This window comes from Limanda limanda, chromosome 17 (assembly GCF_963576545.1).
Source record: "Limanda limanda chromosome 17, fLimLim1.1, whole genome shotgun sequence".
NCBI classification, from domain to species: Eukaryota; Metazoa; Chordata; class Actinopteri; order Pleuronectiformes; family Pleuronectidae; genus Limanda; species Limanda limanda.
Genome location: NC_083652.1, coordinates 24,547,029 through 24,566,585, shown reverse-complemented (window position 1 = coordinate 24,566,585; position 19,557 = coordinate 24,547,029). Strand labels below are relative to the sequence as shown.

Genomic DNA, 19,557 nt, shown 5'->3' with positions numbered 1-19,557 from the left:
GTTTTGGTTAAAAAATTCATATTTTATGTAATTGTGACTGTAAAATAACTACATGTAACTTCAAGTAATGTAACTGTCATATAACTACAGTTACTAATATTACAAGTTACAACAGTAACTAATGCAACTACATATAACAAGTACTGAAATTGAACTATATGTAACTGTAGGGTAACTACAGGAAGTGTTACTATTATCACTACAGGTTCTGTGACTGTATTGTAAATACTGTAACTGATGTGAATAACGTAGCTACATGAAGCTGGTTTTACTTTATAACAAAGGACTTTCTGGTAATAGATTACTTGGCTGGTTGAGGTGTTTTGATTGGTGGAAGCAGCTGTGACATCAGGAAACCGGTGTAAAAACAAACCATTGCTTCTTTATTGGTCGGTGGTTTTACAGTAGTCTCTCGTACGTAGCTGCCTTGAGTTTCTCTTTTTGTCTCTTTTTACTTTTTGTTCAACTTCTTCATTTTTTCATCAACAACAGAAGAATCGAGACAAAGAAGAAAAAGGAACAAAACAAAGTAACAAACGTTAAAATGCCCATTTTCACAACAAAAAGTACATTTGGCAAAACGTGATGATGATCCAGTGCATCTTTAAAACACCCACTCACTTTTTACTAAGATATGTCAGACATCTGATTGGATAAGAGCTTTCAGGAGTCAGAGATTATCGTCCAATCCGATTTGATCTCCTCACTTGTTGCTAGGTGAAACGTGAAGCATCGTCGGCGGGACAGAGCGAAACATTACAGTAAAAAAATAAATCACAACAGAATACAAAAATAAAAACGGACCCATTTACAGGTTTACACTGTGACACGTGGATCTGGTGAGTTTATGGCACAACATGGCGTCGACACGGCGTGGAGGATTTGACCCCAACGATGGTGTCGATTCATGGACTACGACACACGTCAACACCGACCTGCTGCTTCTTTACGATGTACGACCTCAGGGCGACATGGAACAACCACAGGCCCTGTGCCCCCCCCATGTGAAAGTCCCACCCCCCCGAATCAGACGACAGATTGTGGGAGTCTCTTATCTAATGAGGTTATCTTGCAGATGACCACCAGGGGTCGCTGTGTTCCGTGATCTTCTGATGACGATTATAAAATGAACAATAACTACTGACAGTGTGAAGCTTTTACTTTAAACAGAGCAGAATAAACTAAATCAACTGACAACGGCATCGCAAAAAGTTTTTGGAAAAAACAAATTAACAGTTGATCAATTATCAAAGTGGTCATTGATTCAATTTCACTTTGTTTACAAAACAATTGATCAACTGATCATCTCAGGCCTTGACATAACCTGTGTTGTTTGCATGTTAGCTTGTTAGCCAGAACTGCTAATATGCTAGCAACACAGGTCTCTAAGAAGCTTCCGTTTCCCGCTGGTTCACTCAATGCAATTTCATTTTTATGTTTTGTTGAGTTTGGGTCTGATGACAGGGCAGGCTAACGTAGCCTCAGCTAACTATTGTGTCGGCCAGCAGAGGGAGACTGTTGTTATGTTGTAGTCCATGACGCCGTCACATTTAAACAATCAGATCACCATGACTCAGTTTCCATCGCGTCACGAACATCGGAATTCCTGTTTCTCACTTTAAAGCGTCACAACAATAATTTGATTTTGTTTGTTTTTTTTACCCGGTAGAATTGACCTTCCACAGATAAATACAACCTGAAGAATGCAGCGAAACAGGAAGTGATGTCATCACGTAGAAAACAGACGGCGACAAGTTCTTTACGAGCGACGACCGTGAAACATCAAAGTTCAGATTCAACAGGATGGAAGCTGACGTGGCACGAAAATAAATAAAACCTAACAAAGAAAAAAGAAAAAACTCCTGAGAAAAAACAATCAATCACCAATCAATGATGAAGAATCTGATCGGGGGGGAACAGCTGATGTAAACAAAACAGACACGAACAATTGAGGCGAATGTTGAAGACGTTGAGGCTCAGATTCAAACACACACACACACACACACACACAAAGAAAAACACCTTGAACCAAACATCCCCTGTGGCCCCGCCCCCTCAACAGCCATGAGTGGTTTAAAGGAACAGTCCCAGCAGTGCAGACCAGGTGACCAGACCAGGTGACCAGACCAGGTGACCAGACCAGGTGACCAGACCAGGTGACCAGACGGGGGGGCTAAACTTCCTCAACGTGAAACAAGACCATTCAGGCTGCGTCCACAGATTCACTTTCATTTAAAAATGAGTTTCAGCTTCGCATCAGCAACAATCTCTGACGCACCACAGACCTGAAAACACACGTCACATGACTGGTCACGTGATGTAAACAGGAAGTAGATCGTCTCCTCTGCAGTTGGTTGCTTAGTAACAGAAACTGCTCTGAAGGAGGAGCAGTGATGAAGAGACAGAGCAGAGAGGACGAGGTGGAAGTGTCACTGACAGGAAGTGCTACTGACAGGAAGTGTCACTGACAGGAAGTGTTAGCGAAAACAGCTTTAAAAATATGTCAGTGTGGGCGGAGCTTGGAAGATCATTGTTTACCTTGTGAAAGTTGACTATGGGACGGAGGTGGGAGGGGCCAATCGAAACAAAGCGCAGTCCCTTATGATTTGAACTCCTGCTCGTACTGCAGACACACACACACACACACTGACATCCACACACACCCACTGCAGCTCAGCCTCTGATTGGATGGTGGACGTGATGAGGTACGTTCATGAATAAATGCGTTGGACTCGGCGACGTGTCGCATCCGACAGGTTTGATACTTTTGTTCTATAAACTTGTCTAAACTTTCGTATGTACATCATTTCTGAAGCTGCAGGAAACACTGACGTAACAACATCCACCACAGGCATACAGGCGCCCCCTGGTGGCAGCATCTCACCCACGACCTCCCAGTGAGCGTCCAATCAGGGACCGTTGCTACCAAGTCTCTCATTCGATTGGTCATTTTCCTTTGAAATGAAAATGGGATTGATGTCATTTAAACTCGTTGGCCAGTCCCACCTGAACTCGGGGTGGGGGGGGGGCATCGCCTCACAGAAGCGCTCGGACAGAAACCGCCCCCCCCCCTCAGCACGAGTCCCGATGACATCACGTGCTAGCGACAGGATCGTCTCGATGTGATTCGTCCGCTCATTAAACTGCACCAGATCTGAAGATAGCCTAGCTTAGCACAAACACTGGAAGCGGAGGGAAACTGTTAGCTGCAACTTTTCTATAAGTCGATATGGTCCCCAACCTACAACTCTCACTTCCTGTGGGGGCGTGGCGGGAGGGGGGGGGGGCGTGGCGATTGGTCGCAGGGTGGACGGAAGGAAGGATAGAGGGAAAGGAGTGTGTTGGGGTCCAAAGGTTAAAGGTAATTTACAGTAAACTACAGATATTTACACACAGCCAGAATTATACAGAGAACAAATATGTACATGCTCAGAGTTTCTATTGTTTCACTTTGACCCACGATGTCATCGCAAAAATATATCCTCCTCCTCTGGCTCCTCCTCCGTCTGTAGTGTGAGGAGGGGGGGGGGGGGGGGTGGACTTTAACTGTTCTTCATCAGCGTTCTGTCTTCAGGAGGGCAGGAGGAGGAGGAGGAGGAGGAGGCCACTGTGGCAGAGGAAGAGGAGGAGGAGGAGGAGGAGGAGGTGTGGGGGGGGAAGGAGAGCAGCTGTCCAGTCTCTGATGAGAGGAGCGAGCAGGAGCGAAGGTCGAGCGACTGCAGCGAGGAGCAGCGACGCAACAAGGACACACACTGCTCCGTCACCTTAACACAACCTGAAACACACACACACACACACACACACACACACGTCAGGTGCTTCAGTCAACAACTCAAACAATGAACCAAAGTTTACTGGAAACATTTTAATAAAATAAATGTAAATTGTTAAATAATTAGACTAACTGTAAAATAGTGTGAATAAAGTCACAGTAAAAGGAAATGACTCGTCAGTGATGTGAAGTCTGGTGAACCGGGTCACATGTTACCTGCCAGGCTGATGTGGGTGAGGCTCTCCCTCAGGGGGGAGAGGGGGGAGCTGAGGGTGAGAACCGTCTGGTCGCTGATGTTCCCACACTGACTCAGGTCCAACCGGACCAGGTGAGGAACGTAACGCACCAGCAGCCGGGACGACGCGTCCGTCAGATCCAAGCCGGCCAATCGCAGCTCCGTCACGTTCTGGAAGCGTCCGGCTCGGGTCTCGCCGTGAGCTGATCGACCAATCAGAGCGCAGCGTGCCGGACAGATGGATTGGATCATTTTAGGTGATTCCACCATGAACCAGAAATAAAACAACATGCACTTCATTAAGAAACCTTTTCAAAATGAGTTGAATTTAAAGATTTCATTAGAAATATAAAATTATTAATTATCTCATTAATAAGCATTTAATTAGAGATTAAAACTCCACAAAAACAACTTTCACTTCAGTGAAAATATGAGTCATGGATGGTTCATGTGTGACTTCCTGTCAGGTGACGATCGATCGATCGATCGATCGATCGATAGATAGATAGATAGATAGATAGATAGATAGATAGATAGATAGATAGATAGATAGATAGATAGATAGATAGATAGATAGATAGATAGATAGATAGATAGATAGATAGATAGATAGATAGATAGATAGATAGATAGATAGATAGATAGATAGATAGATAGATAGATTACTTTATTCACCCCCGAAGGGAAATTAAGTCGCCATAGCAGCCGGTATATTTGAATACAATAAAATACAATACAATAGAATAAAAAATATTGAGGTAGAAAGAATAAAAACAGAAACACAAGATAAATAGGTAGATAAGGTGCAGTGGCAAGATGAGGGTAATAGTACTGATGATATGATGGTAATGTTATTGTTAGACAGTATATAAAAATAGTACAGTATATATAGTATATAATATAACATAATGTATATTTATATGATAGTAATTATACCAATATAATAGCAGTATATAGTAATAATGGCAGCAACAGTATATATAATAATAATAGTAATATAATAATAATAATTATAACATGTACACATGTATAAATATGTGTGGTGCTCACCTGTCCGGGTGTCCGGTGGGGGGGCCAGCAGCTCTCTCAGGTGCGAGTCCTTCAGGTCCTCCACCCGGCTCAGGTCCAGCAGCCGCAGGCACGGACACACGGCCTGACACAACGCCGACACCACGGGCCACGCACAACCACACACGTTCAGCTCCAACAGACCTGCACACACAGGTGAGACGCACACACAGGTGAGACTGAGAGAGGGACACACACACACACACACACACACACACACACACACACACACACACACACACACACACACACACACACACACACACACACACACACACACACACACACACACACACACACACACACACACACACACACACACACACACACACACACACACACGATACCTTGCAGGCGGTTGATGAGCCACATCAGCTGTTTCTTGGAGATGTTGGTATATCCCAGGTTGAGGGAGACGGGCTGGCGGCGGATGATACCACTCAGCATAGGGGGGGTGATGGAGCGCTGGCGGCTCAGGTCGATCTGAGTCCACAACCTCTTGTCGCAACACCTGATGGACAAAGAGACACAACAACACGTCAGTCTGACAGCAAGTGTTGAACGTCGACCACAAACGAGTCCAGGTGGAAGCAGCTGATAGGTCTGTTAGCAGGATGTGTGTGAACAAGGTCACGTGACCTTCATAAAACTTTGATTCATGTTATTTAACCAGTTTAATGTGTTGTGCTTTTATGTCTAACACTTCCTGTCAGTTACACTCCCTTTCAGTAGCACTTCCTGTCAGTAGCACTTCCTGTCAGTCGCACTTCCCGTCAGTCGCACTTCCCGTCAGTCGCACTTCCCGTCAGTCGCACTTCCCGTCAGTCGCACTTCCCGTCAGTCGCACTTCCCGTCAGTCGCACTTCCCGTCAGTCGCACTTCCCGTCAGTCGCACTTCCCGTCAGTCGCACTTCCCGTCAGTCGCACTTCCCGTCAGTCGCACTTCCCGTCAGTCGCACTTCCCGTCAGTCGCACTTCCCGTCAGTCGCACTTCCCGTCAGTCGCACGTCCCGTCAGTCGCACGTCCCGTCAGTCGCACGTCCCGTCAGTCGCACGTCCCGTCAGTCGCAGGCCCCGTCAGTCGCAGGCCCCGTCAGTCGCACTTCCCGTCAGTCGCACTTCCCGTCAGTCGCACTTCCCGTCAGTCGCACTTCCCGTCAGTCGCACTTCCCGTCAGTCGCACTTCCCGTCAGTCGCACTTCCCGTCAGTCGCACTTCCCGTCAGTCGCACTTCCCGTCAGTCGCACTTCCCGTCAGTCGCACTTCCCGTCAGTCGCACTTCCCGTCAGTAACACTTCCCGTCAGTAACACTTCCCGTCAGTAACACTTCCTGCTCTGACTCTTCATCACTGTTCCTCCTTCAGAGGAGTTTCTGTTACTAAGCAACCAGCTGCAGAGGAGACAATCTACTTCCTGTTTACATCACATGACCAGTGGAAGTGAACAGTCATGTGACATGTTTTCCGGTGTATCAGTGTGGGAGGAGCCTCAGTGTGTCAGGTGTGACCTCACCAGCGGCTCCAGGTGCGACACACCCTCATGCAGACGCACAGCTCCCTGTGGCTCAGCGCCGTGAAGACTCGGAGCCAGACGTCCCGGGTCACGATGTGCGAAGCTCCGCCCTCCAGAGGCAAACAGCTGGGCTCCGGGCAGGTGGGGGGGGGGCGCACCAGGTGTCTCTCCATCTGAACAGGCCGCGGTGGCGAGGGCACGGCCGGGGGGCTGCGCTTCATCATCTGAGAGCGAGGGGCGAGGCGTGACGGCTGGGAGCAGGGGGACGCCGCCATCGTTGACATCATCAGGCCGCCTCCCCCAGGGCCGGCCCCGCCTCCCCCGTTGGAGGTGGGGCCGGACAAGGAGGAAATGTTGTTTCTGGACACCTGGTTCTTGCTGTTGCTACGGATCTTGTTGCCACGGCTCCCACTTCCCTTGGTGCCCCCCCCTCCTCCCCCCCCATGTCTGTGATTGTTCAGCATCCCACTGGCGTTCTCCTTCTCCCCTCCCTCCCTCGCTCCTCCCGCCCCACCTCGTGTCCGTCCGTTGCGCGCCTCCTGCCCATTGGTCCGCTGCCTCCCCGTGAAGCCGTCATGCTGCGAGGACGGAGGCATCTGATTGGATGAGAGGGGTGAGGGTGGGGGGAGGGAGGAGGAGTTTTTCCTGGTCCTTTCTGATGTGGGCGTGTCCTCGTCCTCTCCGTCCAGCTGCCCTCCTTTCCGTCCTCTTGGAGGTAACCCCCCATCTCCTCCCCCTCTCCGCCGTGTCTTGTCTCCCCCTCCCCCCACCTCCTCCTCCTCCTCCTCCTCACCCCCCCCTCCCTCCCCCTCCGACTCCTCACTGGCACTGAAGCCCAGCTCGGCCAGACGTCTCTCCCTCTCCCTCTCTCTCTCCCGCTCGCTACGACTCCTCTCCCTCTCCACCCGGCCCCCACTGCTGTTGCCATAGACAACCGGAGGAGGCGGGGCCGGGGAGGAGGACGATGGCGAGGAGCCCCCCCCCTGCTCCCCCCTGAGGGAATCGTCAGAGTCGGACTCGGAGTCGGACTCAGAGGAGGAAGAGGAGGAGGAGGAGGACTCGGGCCGGCGCTCCAGAAGACACATCCTCTTAAAACGTTCAAGTTTCTCTCTGTGATGCGAGCGCTGGTCCGCACTGGACACGCCCCCTGCTCCCCCCCCACCACCAGGTTGAGAAGACGAAGAGGAAGAGGAGGAGCCCTGAAATCCCCCAGCTGATGATGTGGGACCATTAGACTCCACCACTTCCTGTTTGGGTTTCTGAAAAGAAAAGATATGGATCAGGAAGTGGACGCAGCAGGTGTGTCTCTCTCGGTCTCCATGGAAACGAACTTTCCTCCGTCACGTCAACAGAAACATGTGACATCAAAGCCTTCCTACCTTTTTCAGCCGTTTCTCATGAGCAGCTTTCATCTGGACAGAAACAGACAGAAGGTCAGAGGTCACCACACTTCACAATAAAAGCCCTTTTTTCTGTGAAGCTCCACCACTTTGGATTATTATCTATGTGCTCATTATCAAAATAAAACAATCAATGATATCTCAGATGTTATAATGAATTTAGTTTGATATTTTACACTTTGACCAAAAACTTTATCATAAATAAAAAGAAAATATATATAGAACTTGTGTTAAGAAATCAAACAACTTATTTATGTAAAGTATAAACATGAATGTTTATTCTGTAGAATATGTGACTTGTGTAAAAACATGGAAACCCACCTTCTTCTTGGCTCCACTGTCCTGAGGCAGCTCCTTCTCCTTCTTCCTCTTGTGGCCCCCCTCCGTCGTCCTCCCCCCCTCCTCCAGGGAGGGAGGGGCTTTCTTTTTAGGGGGCGGCTCATCTGTGAGCTTCCAGCGGCCCACCTCCCCGTTGTCCAGCCGCCGCTTCCCGGAGCCGTCGGCCTGGTCCTGGAGACAGACACAGGTCAGGCACCGCTGCAATGAAGCCGATAGAAAGTTCCCTGGTCCCCGAGTCCTGAACCATGAGTCCTGGTCCCTGAGTCCTGGTCCCTGAGTCCTGAGTCCTGGTCCCTGAGTCCTAAACCCTGAGTCCTGAGTCCTGGTCCCTGAGTCTTGAGTCCTGGTCCCTGAGTCCTGTACCCTGAGTCCTGAACCCCGAGTCCTGAACCCTGAAGGACGCATGCTTCTGTGTTTTGACAGGCCCGGAAGCGTAAGAGCCCTTCCGGGCCCCTTACGTGCGTCGCCCAATTTTTCTAACTAGACGGCAAAGCTCCGCAAGCGTCGCGTAGCCGGCAAGGCTGTGATTGGTCTGCTGACTACATCATTTCCGGAGTCGCATTTCCGGTTCATGCCCGATAATACCGGCGGAAACCACGCAAGATTTAGAAGAACGAATATGGACCAAATAGAAGAGCACTTGGCAGAGGAGATCCGAAACTATGACCACTAGTATAACCCGTCACTGACCGGCGGATTTGTCCGGAAGAAAAAGGCTCTGAGGAGCCGCTGTGGCGATGTAAATAAACTTCGAAAAAAAAAATTACACCGCCTAGTGTTCTGGCAGTGAATTGCATGGCAACACGCGCAACGCTTGGAAAACCACGAATGAGAACGAGTCCTGCGTTACAACTGCGTGAAAAGCCGCAGACGCCGTTGCAGAAGCATGCGCCGGCCTTTAGTCCTGGTCCCTGAGTCCTGGTCCCTGAGTCCTGGTCCCTGAGTCCTGGTCCCTGAGTCCTGGTCCCTGAGTCCTGGTCCCGCAGTTCTGAACCCTTTGGGACCGAGGTGGAACTAATCTAGGTCTGGTTTGAACCTTTTATAAGAGCAAGTGTGCTTTTCCATGAAATAGAGCTGCGTTGTGACATCACGTGTAAAGTGTTTTAATTCTCAGCCACACTAGACTTCAAGCTCAACATAACAAATGCAGTATGGCTCTGACTGTTTATAACTTCTTATAACGTCTTTTTAAACTGGTTCGCACAATGTTTTGGTCTTGTCGGTCATGATACAGCCGCCCAGGTACCCGAGTCTATCGGGCATGAACAGGTACCCGAGTCCGGGACCCGAGTCCAAGACCCTGGTCGGACTCACCTTACTGGTCTTGCCCTCCTTGTGGCACTTGGGACACTCCCAGCAGTTTGGGATCTCGTCGTTAATGATGCCTTCTGCTTTCCCCATCTGAGGAGGAGACACAGCGTCAGTCGGAGAGAAACGATCGAGATCCTGATCATTGATCCGACCGGATCACCAACCTTCAGGCAGCTCGGGTGGATGATTTCGTTACAGATGGTGCACTCCATCAGAGAGAGGCTGAACTTCTCCTCCTCCGAGTCCACAGTGTCCTCCTTCCCTGCCTCGCCACATGCAAAGCACACGGCCGTGTGAGGCAGCACGGGCTGGAGGGAGAGAGACGGGCGAGTGAGAGACGGGCGAGTGAGAGACAGGTACAGCACCGGATTTACAAGGACAGAGAGAGAGAGAGACATGTGGATCAGTACCGGCCGTAAACAGAGAGACGGGTTTTGTGTGAAGAAGTTTGTCAGCAGGACTTTTAAAACACTGTAGATTATGATTGTTATTTTGATTAAAGAGCTCCAGACTAACTCCTGCTGCTCCTCACTGAACATTTGAGACGCACCACTTACAGTGACAAGCAACACATTCATATTTTTACCATTTCTCAACTGTTCTACTGATAAATGTTTTGGTAATAAATAGATAATCTAAAATGCAGAAATGTGCGGTTTTATTTCAAAGTCAAAAGTGAAATAGGGCTTTAAAAGATGCTTTAAGTGCTAACAAAAACACTTCAGTGGTGCTTTTTGAAACATTAAAACCGATAAATTAAAACTGATAAATGTAATTGTCATTATCGTCATTACAGCACAACCCCAACAAAACAAGTAAACAAGGAACTTCCTCTTTCAAGCCTCTCCTTCCCTTTAGAGCAGGGGTGGGGAACTCCGGCCTCCGGGCCGTGTACGGTCTTCAAGATTGTTAGATCATTAATATTAAAAAAACACACACCACCAAAAATCTTGCTCACGCCAGTGTGCATCTTCTGAAGCCATTTACAGATATGACCTCTGGGTAAAATCCAGCGAATTGGCTACGGAGTGTGTAAAGTTATAAATTTGCGACTGAATGGTGGCAGTCTAGAGCCCTGTAATATTAATATTCTGAGATGAAACATGACCCATAAATAACCTAACAACAGATATGATATGAACAGCTGTGTGTGTGTGTTTGTTAAAGCATCTCTCTGAAAAACCACTGCGATGGATCAAAGCCAACTCAAGACTCCATCCAGAGATGGTTGCCATGGAAACCCAGCATCGTTGCCTGCTGGGATGCAGCTGTGGGTCGATGCTATTTGAAGAATCGACACGAATAAATGAAAGGTAAAAATCAGTGTGTGTGTGTGTGTGTCTGTGTGAGTGTGTGTGAGTGTGTGTGTGCTGGACTCACAGCCGTGCACTGTCTCAGGAGGCAGGACTGCTTCATCCGACCAGGCCCTCCGAACTTCTTCATGTCTTTACAGAAGTGACACTCTCCACACTCGGTCCTCATGCACGCCTGGCAGCGCCGGCACCGCGTCCGCCTGCGCCTCGCCCCCCCGCCGGCCCCCCCGCCCAGTGCCTTACTGCCCGACATCCCCGAACAAGTCAGCTGCAAACACAGAGGAAAACTGGTCACCATGTGACCACAGAGCATCACCGTATCATTGTTTTCATTATTGATCATCGATTTATCAGTGAATCTGTAAAATAAAAAAACACACGAGTCAGCGATTCTATGATGGACAGTTCACCGGATCGCCGGATCGCCTGATCACCGGATCACCTGATCACCGGATCACCTGATCACCTGATCACCTGATCATCTGATCACCTGATCACTTTGTGAACGAGCTTCTGTCAGAAAGAGTCACAACACGTCTGAGTGTGAATCAGCCTGAGACCTGACAGACTTCAGACTGAAGGACCGCCCACTCGTCACTTCTGAGCTCACATGTTTCATAATGAACCAGCTCGCACACTCGGGTCCAGTCCACATCCAGGACCTGGTCCAACCTCACAGCCCCCCCACTCTGCATCGACCAATCAGCTGCTCCCTCACTGCGAGGGACAGCTGTCACTCAACAACATCAGGACAGTTTCCTGTCCCGCCTCCTGAACGCTGGAACCAGGTCCACATGGACACGAGGACAGGACGTCCACACATGGTCCTCCGGACTGAAGACACACCTGGTTCAGGAGATGATGTCTAATAACCATCGTCTCCTCTGGTGTTAAACGACATGAAGTCAAATGATGAAGTTCAGTTGCTTGTACAAGTTGCACTTTGCAGTTTGGCTTCTGAAGCCTGATCCTTCACACTGAGGGTTGATGCACTTGTTGTAAGTTTCTTTGGATAAAAGCGTCGGCTCAATGAAAAGTCGTTAAATGAGAAAACACATGAAGCAGCTGCTTCGTGGACCTGAAGCGTTCTCGTTAGCGCTCGATCAAACAGGTGTAACAGACTTTCATTTCATTACTGATTAATCACCAGGTGAGTTCAGATTAATCAACTTGAAAATGTCTGAGAAACAGAACTATTTTTGTTATAATTTGTCAAAGAGTCAGAGTCTGAAGAGCATGAACAAGAGAAACGTCAACAAGCAGCAGAGACTGGATCCCAGAGCGAGTTCAAGAGGCAGAACCCGGAAGTGATCAGAATCTGCTCGGAGCTTATAATCGATGGATGAGGCTGATTCATAATAATAAACCTAATGAGCTGTTAGCAGTGGTAATAACAATACGATGTTTACAAATACAATACTGATCCATATTAATATTTGTGTTTATTATTGACTGATCAGTGATCGATCTTCCACACGTCCAGGTGTCTTCACCTCGGTCACGTGACCACTTCCCTTCACATCTTTGCTTTAAAAAAACATCGATTAATCTGTGATCAGCTGCGGATACGTGACTGATCCATGCACCCACACGTGACTGATCGGAACCTGCAGCACCTCGTCAGGTGGAACCCGAACTCCAGGACCTGGAACCCGAACTCCAGGACCTGGAGACTAGATGCGCATCTCGCAGCACTGTGGAGCTAGCGGCTAACAGCTAGCAGCTAGCGTGTCAGTGTGAAGCTCTGTTTCGTGAAGGGTTCGAAACCCGGAGCGCGAGCACGGTTCTACATCTGTAGAACCGTGCTCGCCCCCCCCCCCCCCCACAGGTGCCCGGGTACCTGGGGGCAGGGCTAGCCGTGCGGGTGCTAGCGTGCTAGCAGGCTAGCTGCTCCCCCTCCCCGCAGTACGCTTCCTCTTTCATTCTCTGAGCTCCAGAAGCCCCGGGCGGGCAGGTGGGGCCGGGGACCCCCGCCCGCCCGCCGGGGTCCCGGGTGCAGGTGCTCACCTCCTCGGATCAGGTCGCATGCTCCTCGGTCGCTCATTAGAAACAATGTAAGCCAGCAGCTAGCCGACGTTAGCTTCGGTGCAGCGCAGCTAGCCGTCCGCTTCCTTGTTCCTTTCTCCGCCAGGCTGCTGTTAGCTGCGGCTGCTTCACACGCGTCGCATCGTGGTAGCCTCTGGAGCTCCGGTTAGCATCGAGCTAAGCTAGCGGCCCGCTGCGGGTCAATGTGTCGATAATCGAACTGATCGATGCTATCGATACGAGCAGGAGAAGAGTCTCTCTCGCTCTGTTTCTCTCTCTCTCTCTGTTTCTCTCTCTCTCTCTCTGTTTCTCTCTCTCTCTCTCTCTTGCTCTGTCTCTATTTCTCTGTCTCTGTTTCTCTCTCTCTCTTGCTCTCTCTCTGTTTCTCTCTCTCTCTCTCTTTCTCTCTCTGTTTCTCTCTCTCTCTCTCTCTCTACACGTTACAACGTGTTCCTCTCCGCTTCTTCATAGGGGGGGGGGGGGTCAAAACACCACGACCAGCTCGTCGCACCGGATGTAGAACCGGATGTAGAACCCTCCGCCAGAGCTAGACCCGCACATCACCGCACATCACATGTGCTATTGTTCTCCTGGTCTCTGGAACTCTGTGCGTGGCCGTGCGGGACCTGCTGGGTGTTGAGTCAGCTGATCTGCGGTGATACGTTCAGACCCCCGCACTGATGACGTCACACAGGTGACCACACTTACCACCTCACCGCATAGGGAGGGAGAGAGAGAGGACATGAATCAATTAATAAATACAACTGATTAAAAGATGCACACCCCCAAGTCACTGATGATTTTACATACAGTCACTGATGGTCTTCGGGTTAAATATATATGTTTATATACGTTTTGATTGAATAAAAGTTGTATTAATGTACAGGTTTGATGTAAAGTGTGTTGATCACAGTTGTTGTGTATGTCTGGTTCATTGCTGCAGTTTGGTTTCGTCACTGATTGTCTTCCATACACATCCCCCCCCCCTGCCCGGCCTCCCCTGCTAGCTAACAGGCTAACATGCTAACAGGCTAGCAGGCTAGCTCGGCGCTAGCAGCTCCTCAGTGTAATTAGTTGAGACGCACCGGCTCCATCACGTCCCGGTGCCGCTAGCCCGACCCGAGCCTCCTGAGCCCGCACAGCCCGCACGGACCCGCACAGCCCGCACCGCAGCAGCAGCGACACACGACTGAAGATGATTAAACTGTTTTCACTGAAGCAGCAGAAGAAAGACGAGGAATCTGCGGGAGGAAACCGAACAGGAGCCGGGGGGAAGAAAGCCAGCGCGGCCCAGCTCCGGATACAGAAAGGTAGCTCGTCCCGGACCAGGCTCGGTTAGGGTCCGGGTCCGGGTTAGAGTCCGGGTTAGGGTTAGTTAGCAGGAACCCGCAGGGTGCCCCCCCCCCCCCCCCCCCAGAGATCACCAAACAGGGTCTATTTCTAACTCTGAGGAAAAGAGCTAGCGCGCTAACTTTAGCATGGAGTGGTGCGTGCTAACAGCTAGCCTGTGCTACATTTGAAAATAGACATTGAGACATAGACTCTGGAGGGCTAGCATGCTAGCACACAGCTAACAGCTAGTCAACACACAGGGAGAGCTGCTGACTGGGAACCAGGGGAACCAGGGGAACCAAGAGAACCAGGGGTGAGGGGAACCAAGAGAACCAGGGGTGAGGGGAACCAAGAGATCCAGGGGTGAGGGGAACCAAGAGATCCAGGGGTGAGGGTGAGGGTAACCAGGGGAACCCGGGGTGAGAGGAACCAGGGTAACCAAGAGATCCAGGGGTGAGGGTGAGGGTAACCAGGGGAACCATGGGTGAGGGGAACCAGGGGTGAGGGGAACCAGGGGAACCAAGAGAACCAGGGGTGAGGGGAACCAAGAGATCCAGGGGTGAGGGTAACCAAGAGATCCAGGGGTGAGGGTGAGGGTAACAAGGCGAACCATGGGTGAGGGTGAGGGGAACCAGGGGAACCAAGAGATCCAGGGGTGAGGGAAACTGGGGGAACCATGGGGTGAGGGTGAGGGGAACCAGGGGAACCAAGAGATCCAGGGGTGAGGGGAACTGGGGGAACCATGGGGTGAGGGTGAGGGGAACCAGGGGTGAGGGGAACCAGGGGAACCAAGAGATCCAGGGGTGAGGGGAACTAGGGGAACCATGGGGTGAGGGTGAGGGGAACCAGGGGAACCAAGAGATCCAGGGGTGAGGGTGAGGGGAACTAGGGGAACCAGGGGTGAGGTTGAGGGGAACCAGAGGAACCATGGGGTGAGGGTGAGGGGAACCAGAGGTGAGGGGAACCAGGGGAACCATGGGGTGAGGGTGAGGGGAACCATGGGTGAGGGGAACTAGGGGTGAGGGTGAGGGGAACCAGGGGAACCATGGGGTGAGGGTGAGGGGAACCAGGGGAACCAAGAGATCCAGGGGTGAGGGGAACCAGGGGAACCAGGGGGCTGTGGCTGAGGGGGGGGGGGGGGGGCGGTCGTCCTCCAACCTGAAGGTCGGCGGTTCGATCCCCAGTCTGACCCATCTGCATGCTGAAGCGATTAGACGACTGTATGAATGTTAAACTGTAAAGTGCTTTTTGTCATCAAGACTAGAAAAGCTCTTTATGTTTTCAAAAACATTTACCATTTATAATGACTTGACCTGGACTCGTTATTATCATCAATGATCAATCACCTGAATATTAGTATTTACTTCTCAGTGAATCCACTGAGTCCAAAATCAACTCGTCCACTGAACCCAGTTCTGAGCAGCTTCAGTGAAATAAGTTGATTCTGTTCCTGATCGACTGTTGATGCCTGATCTCCTGTGAGGTGATCTGAGGGGAACCAGGGGAACCAGATCAAACCAGATCTGATGGAACGTGTGATTCTGTTTCCTGTTACCTGATGGAACGTGTGATTCTGTTTCCTGTGACCTGATGGAACGTGTGATTCTGTTTCCTGTGACCTGATGGAACGTGTGATTCTGTTTCCTGTGACCTGATGGAACGTGTGATTCTGTTTCCTGTTACCTGATGGAACGTGTGATTCTGTTTCCTGTGACCTGATGGAACGTGTGGTTCTGTTTCCTGTGACCTGATGGAACGTGTGATTCTGTTTCCTGTGACCTGATGGAACGTGTGATTCTGTTTCCTGTCAGACATCAATGAGTTGAATCTGCCAAAGACGTGTGAGATCAACTTCCCTGATGACGATGACCTGCTCAACTTCAGACTCATCATCTCGCCAGACGAGGTGCGTTGCTTCACTTCCTGTTTGCCACCATGAGCTGTGACAAGTGGTTTGCTCATTAAAGGATCATTCTCATGAAAATACTCCACTATGATTGGCTGTGGTCAGGAGTGATTTTAATGTCCTGTAGTACACCTGTACACCACCGCTGTCATGGCAACGGGGATAATAATGAGTGTTTGTCTTTGTCTCGCAGGGTTTTTACAAAGGAGGAAAGTTTGTCTTCAGCTTTAAGGTGAGAAACACCTGTCACCTGTCTGACTGTATTAAGATGATAAGTGACTGTACAGATGATCACTGACTATATACAGATGATCACTGACTGTATATAAATATGATCACTGACTGTATATACAGATGATCACTGACTGTATATAAATATGATCAGTGACTGTATATAAATATGATCACTGACTGTATATACAGATGATCAGTGACTGTATATAAATATGATAAGTGACTGTATATAAAGATGATCACTGACTGTATATAAAGATGATCACTGACTGTATATACAGATGATCACTGACTGTATATACAGATGATCACTGACTGTATATAGTGTGTTTCAGGTGGGACAGGGTTATCCTCACGACCCCCCCAAGGTGAAGTGTGAGACGATGGTGTATCACCCCAACATCGACCTGGAAGGAAACGTCTGCCTAAACATCTTAAGGTTTGTATCCAGCAGCTCGGAGCCGCCGCTTAAAGCCGCTTCACCTGCTCATTGTGTGTGTTTGTGTTTGTGTGTGTGTGTGTGTGTGTGTGTGTGTGTGTGTGTGTGTGTGTGTGTGTGTGTGTGTGTGTGTGTGTGTGTGTGTGTGTGTGTGTGTGTGTGTGTGTGTGTGTGTGTGTGTGTGTGTGTGTGTGTTTGTCCACAGAGAGGACTGGAAGCCGGTGTTGACAGTTAACTCCATCATCTACGGTCTCCAGTATCTGTTTCTAGTGAGTCTCACACTCAGAGCGCCTGCAACACATAACCCTAACCCAACTTTAAACATCCCATAATAATCACCATCCAGCAGAAAGGAAACACACTGATCCTGAGGATGTTGATGTTTTGACACATGCTGATAACAATCTGCTGAACCGGATGTGGCTCCATGTGTTGTAATCAATCCGTTATGAGTCACAATGTGAGTGATTGGTCGTCACGGCGATGTCCACGAGTCCGAACCGACCAATCGTCCCCCGAGCTGCTGTGATGTCATCAAAGCATGATGTCATCACAGCATCATGGTCGGACCCCAAGACGCAGGAATTCAAAGTGAAGAGTGTGTGGAGCGTCCGTTAGTGAACCTGCTCGTTCGTTAGCCAGCACGTTAGCCAGCACGTTAGCTAGCACGTTAGCTAGCACGTTAGCTAGCACGTTAGCTAGCACGTTAGCTAGGAGCTAGCTTCAGTCACTGACCTGTTCTTTGGACGTTAAGATCCATCCACTAGTTCAAACGGATTGATTGATTGATTAATTAATTAATTGATTGCCGAATTGTTCCTCTTCTGCCCCCCCGCCCCCCCCCCCCCCCCGCAGGAGCCGAACCCGGAGGACCCGTTGAACAAGGAGGCGGCCGAGGTTCTGCAGACGAACCGGCGGCTCTTTGAGCAGAATGTCCACCGCTCTCTGAGGGGGGGCTACGTGGGCGCCACCTACTTTGAGAGGTGTCTTAAATAACTCGGCGTCCCTCCCACCCCCCCCCCTCCGTCCTGCTCGTTGGCAGAAGCTGCTGAGACAGGAAGACGCTCATCAGAAGACGCTTTTCTGTTTTAAAACAAGACGACAGACACCCCCCCCCCCACCACACACCTGCTCACACTTAGCCCCACCCCCCAGTTCTCTCTTTTTTTATTTCTGAGACGCAGAATTCAACCGTTTACACGCCACCGGGGGGCGCTGACACACCTGACTGGACTCAAAAAGATGGCGGAGAGAGGGCGGCGGCCCGAGATGATGATGATGATGATGATGATGATGGGGGGGGGTGGGGGAGTTGCTCAGTTGAGACAATGATTCGGTGAACGCCACAACGCCTCTGATACATGGTTTTTATTTTTTTTATTTTCTGTGCGTGGCGGGAACACCTGTGTATCAGGTGGTCAGAAGGACACGCCCACTTTGTTTTTGCTGCCATTCATTGGTTCCTCACACATCAGCCGGTAGCAAACTCCAAACTGATCATGTTGTCACCAGCGTCTCTGACGTCATGGCAACGTGATGACGAGATGTTGGGAGGTCACTGGTGGTCGCCATGGAAACGCTCCAATCAGGCAGCCATCGCATCGTCAGTAACTGGACGTCTCCTCGTCACGAGTCAGTGATGTCAGTGCTGGAGGGAGGGGCTTGAGATGATGTCAGTGCTGGAGGGAGGGGCTTTGAGATGATGTCAGTGCTGGAGGGGGAGGGGCTTGATTGGGAGCTGTTTGAGCCTTAATTAAAAAGAGAACTAGATTAAAAAGTGAATTCACGCCTGCTGCTGATCACATGACACCAGATCAGCTGCGACCACATGATGCCAACGTGAAGATTGATTGGTCAGGAGTTTGCTGCTACACACACATAGTATTAGGGGCGGAGCTAGGTGGCTGTGCTGTCATGGGGGCGGGACGATCAGTGTGTTTTAAAGGAGCAGAGGGTGGGGGGGGCTCTTTTTGCTTTCTTGGCTTGGGGGGGGGGGTAATTGTTGGTGGGGTTATAGCAGGGCTTAAAATGTTTGACTCTATTGTGTATATTGAAACCCAGCTGTTCACATTGACTGCTATATGATTTATGTTAAATAAAATATGAACTTGAAAGATTAGAACTGTTGTGACGTGCCCAGAATCACTTCCTGTTCAGTGCCTTTGATCCACTGACTCACTTCCTGTTTTCATCATCACTAACAAAGACCATTTTCATAACTTATGGTAAATTTCTTGACTTTATTTGTTGTTACAGTGAGTTTATAGAACACGTCAGATTAGATTCTTACCTCAGGAAAATGTGTTAATGATAAACCTGAACCAGGAAAGTAAACACTGCTCTGGAGCGTCATGCATCATGTGACTCAGGCCACACCCACTGAGTCACATGACTTGATGAACACCAGTTGCATCAGCCTGTGGCTTCAGTCTGTCACTGGGACGTTCAGTGTGGTTCTGAATCCAGTCATGTTGATGGTTTCACTTTCCATCGATCGTCGTTAAGACATTTGACACTAATCATACAATGTTCATCAGTAAAGATTTTATACTTGAATCATTAATTCATAAAGATCTGATGTGTGTTTTCAGAGTTCTTTTAGTTTTCCTGAGCAGTGCTGGTTCCAGGTGTTCTAACGATCTAATGATGTTCATGTTGAGCAGAGTTCAGG

At 49.7% G+C, this 19,557-nt stretch overlaps 2 protein-coding genes across 2 annotated transcripts; one reads left to right on the top strand and one right to left on the bottom strand.

Annotated features, from left to right (window-relative positions):
- Positions 1–3,542: 3,542 nt before the first annotated feature.
- On the bottom strand, positions 3,543–13,377 carry zgc:158376 (uncharacterized protein LOC100101643 homolog). Its single transcript, XM_061090680.1, has 11 exons — positions 12,958–13,377; positions 11,018–11,218; positions 9,802–9,945; positions 9,641–9,727; positions 8,309–8,497; positions 7,967–7,999; positions 6,588–7,846; positions 5,423–5,586; positions 5,058–5,219; positions 3,989–4,210; positions 3,543–3,775 (listed from the first exon to the last, which is right to left on the bottom strand). Exons 2-11 carry the CDS (start codon positions 11,201–11,203, stop codon positions 3,543–3,545), a joined length of 2,679 nt encoding a protein of 892 aa, XP_060946663.1. The 5' UTR covers positions 11,204–11,218; positions 12,958–13,377.
- Positions 13,378–14,019: 642 nt separating this feature from the next.
- ube2m (ubiquitin conjugating enzyme E2 M) lies at positions 14,020–18,001 on the top strand. Its single transcript, XM_061089873.1, has 6 exons — positions 14,020–14,285; positions 16,119–16,213; positions 16,407–16,445; positions 16,783–16,886; positions 17,092–17,155; positions 17,742–18,001. The coding sequence occupies exons 1-6, from the start codon at positions 14,171–14,173 to the stop codon at positions 17,880–17,882; spliced, it is 558 nt and encodes a 185-aa protein (XP_060945856.1). The 5' UTR covers positions 14,020–14,170; the 3' UTR covers positions 17,883–18,001.
- The last annotated feature ends 1,556 nt before the right edge of the window (positions 18,002–19,557 follow it).

What these genes read in the sequence shown, in the direction of transcription:
- zgc:158376 (XM_061090680.1), bottom strand. Translation starts at nt 11,203, where the DNA reads ATGTCGGGCAGTAAGGCACTGGGCGGGGGGGCCGGCGGGGGGGCGAGG. An exon ending in ATGAGAAACGGCTGAAAAAG is followed by an intron (nt 7,847 to 7,966) that starts GTAGGAAGGCTT and finishes TTTTCTTTTCAG; the next exon opens with AAACCCAAACAGGAAGTGGT. An exon ending in TGTCGCACCTGGAGCCGCTG is followed by an intron (nt 5,587 to 6,587) that starts GTGAGGTCACAC and finishes TTTGTCCATCAG; the next exon opens with GTGTTGCGACAAGAGGTTGT.
- ube2m (XM_061089873.1), top strand. Translation starts at nt 14,171, where the DNA reads ATGATTAAACTGTTTTCACTGAAGCAGCAGAAGAAAGACGAGGAATCT. An exon ending in AGTTTGTCTTCAGCTTTAAG is followed by an intron (nt 16,446 to 16,782) that starts GTGAGAAACACC and finishes AGTGTGTTTCAG; the next exon opens with GTGGGACAGGGTTATCCTCA. An exon ending in GTCTGCCTAAACATCTTAAG is followed by an intron (nt 16,887 to 17,091) that starts GTTTGTATCCAG and finishes GTTTGTCCACAG; the next exon opens with AGAGGACTGGAAGCCGGTGT.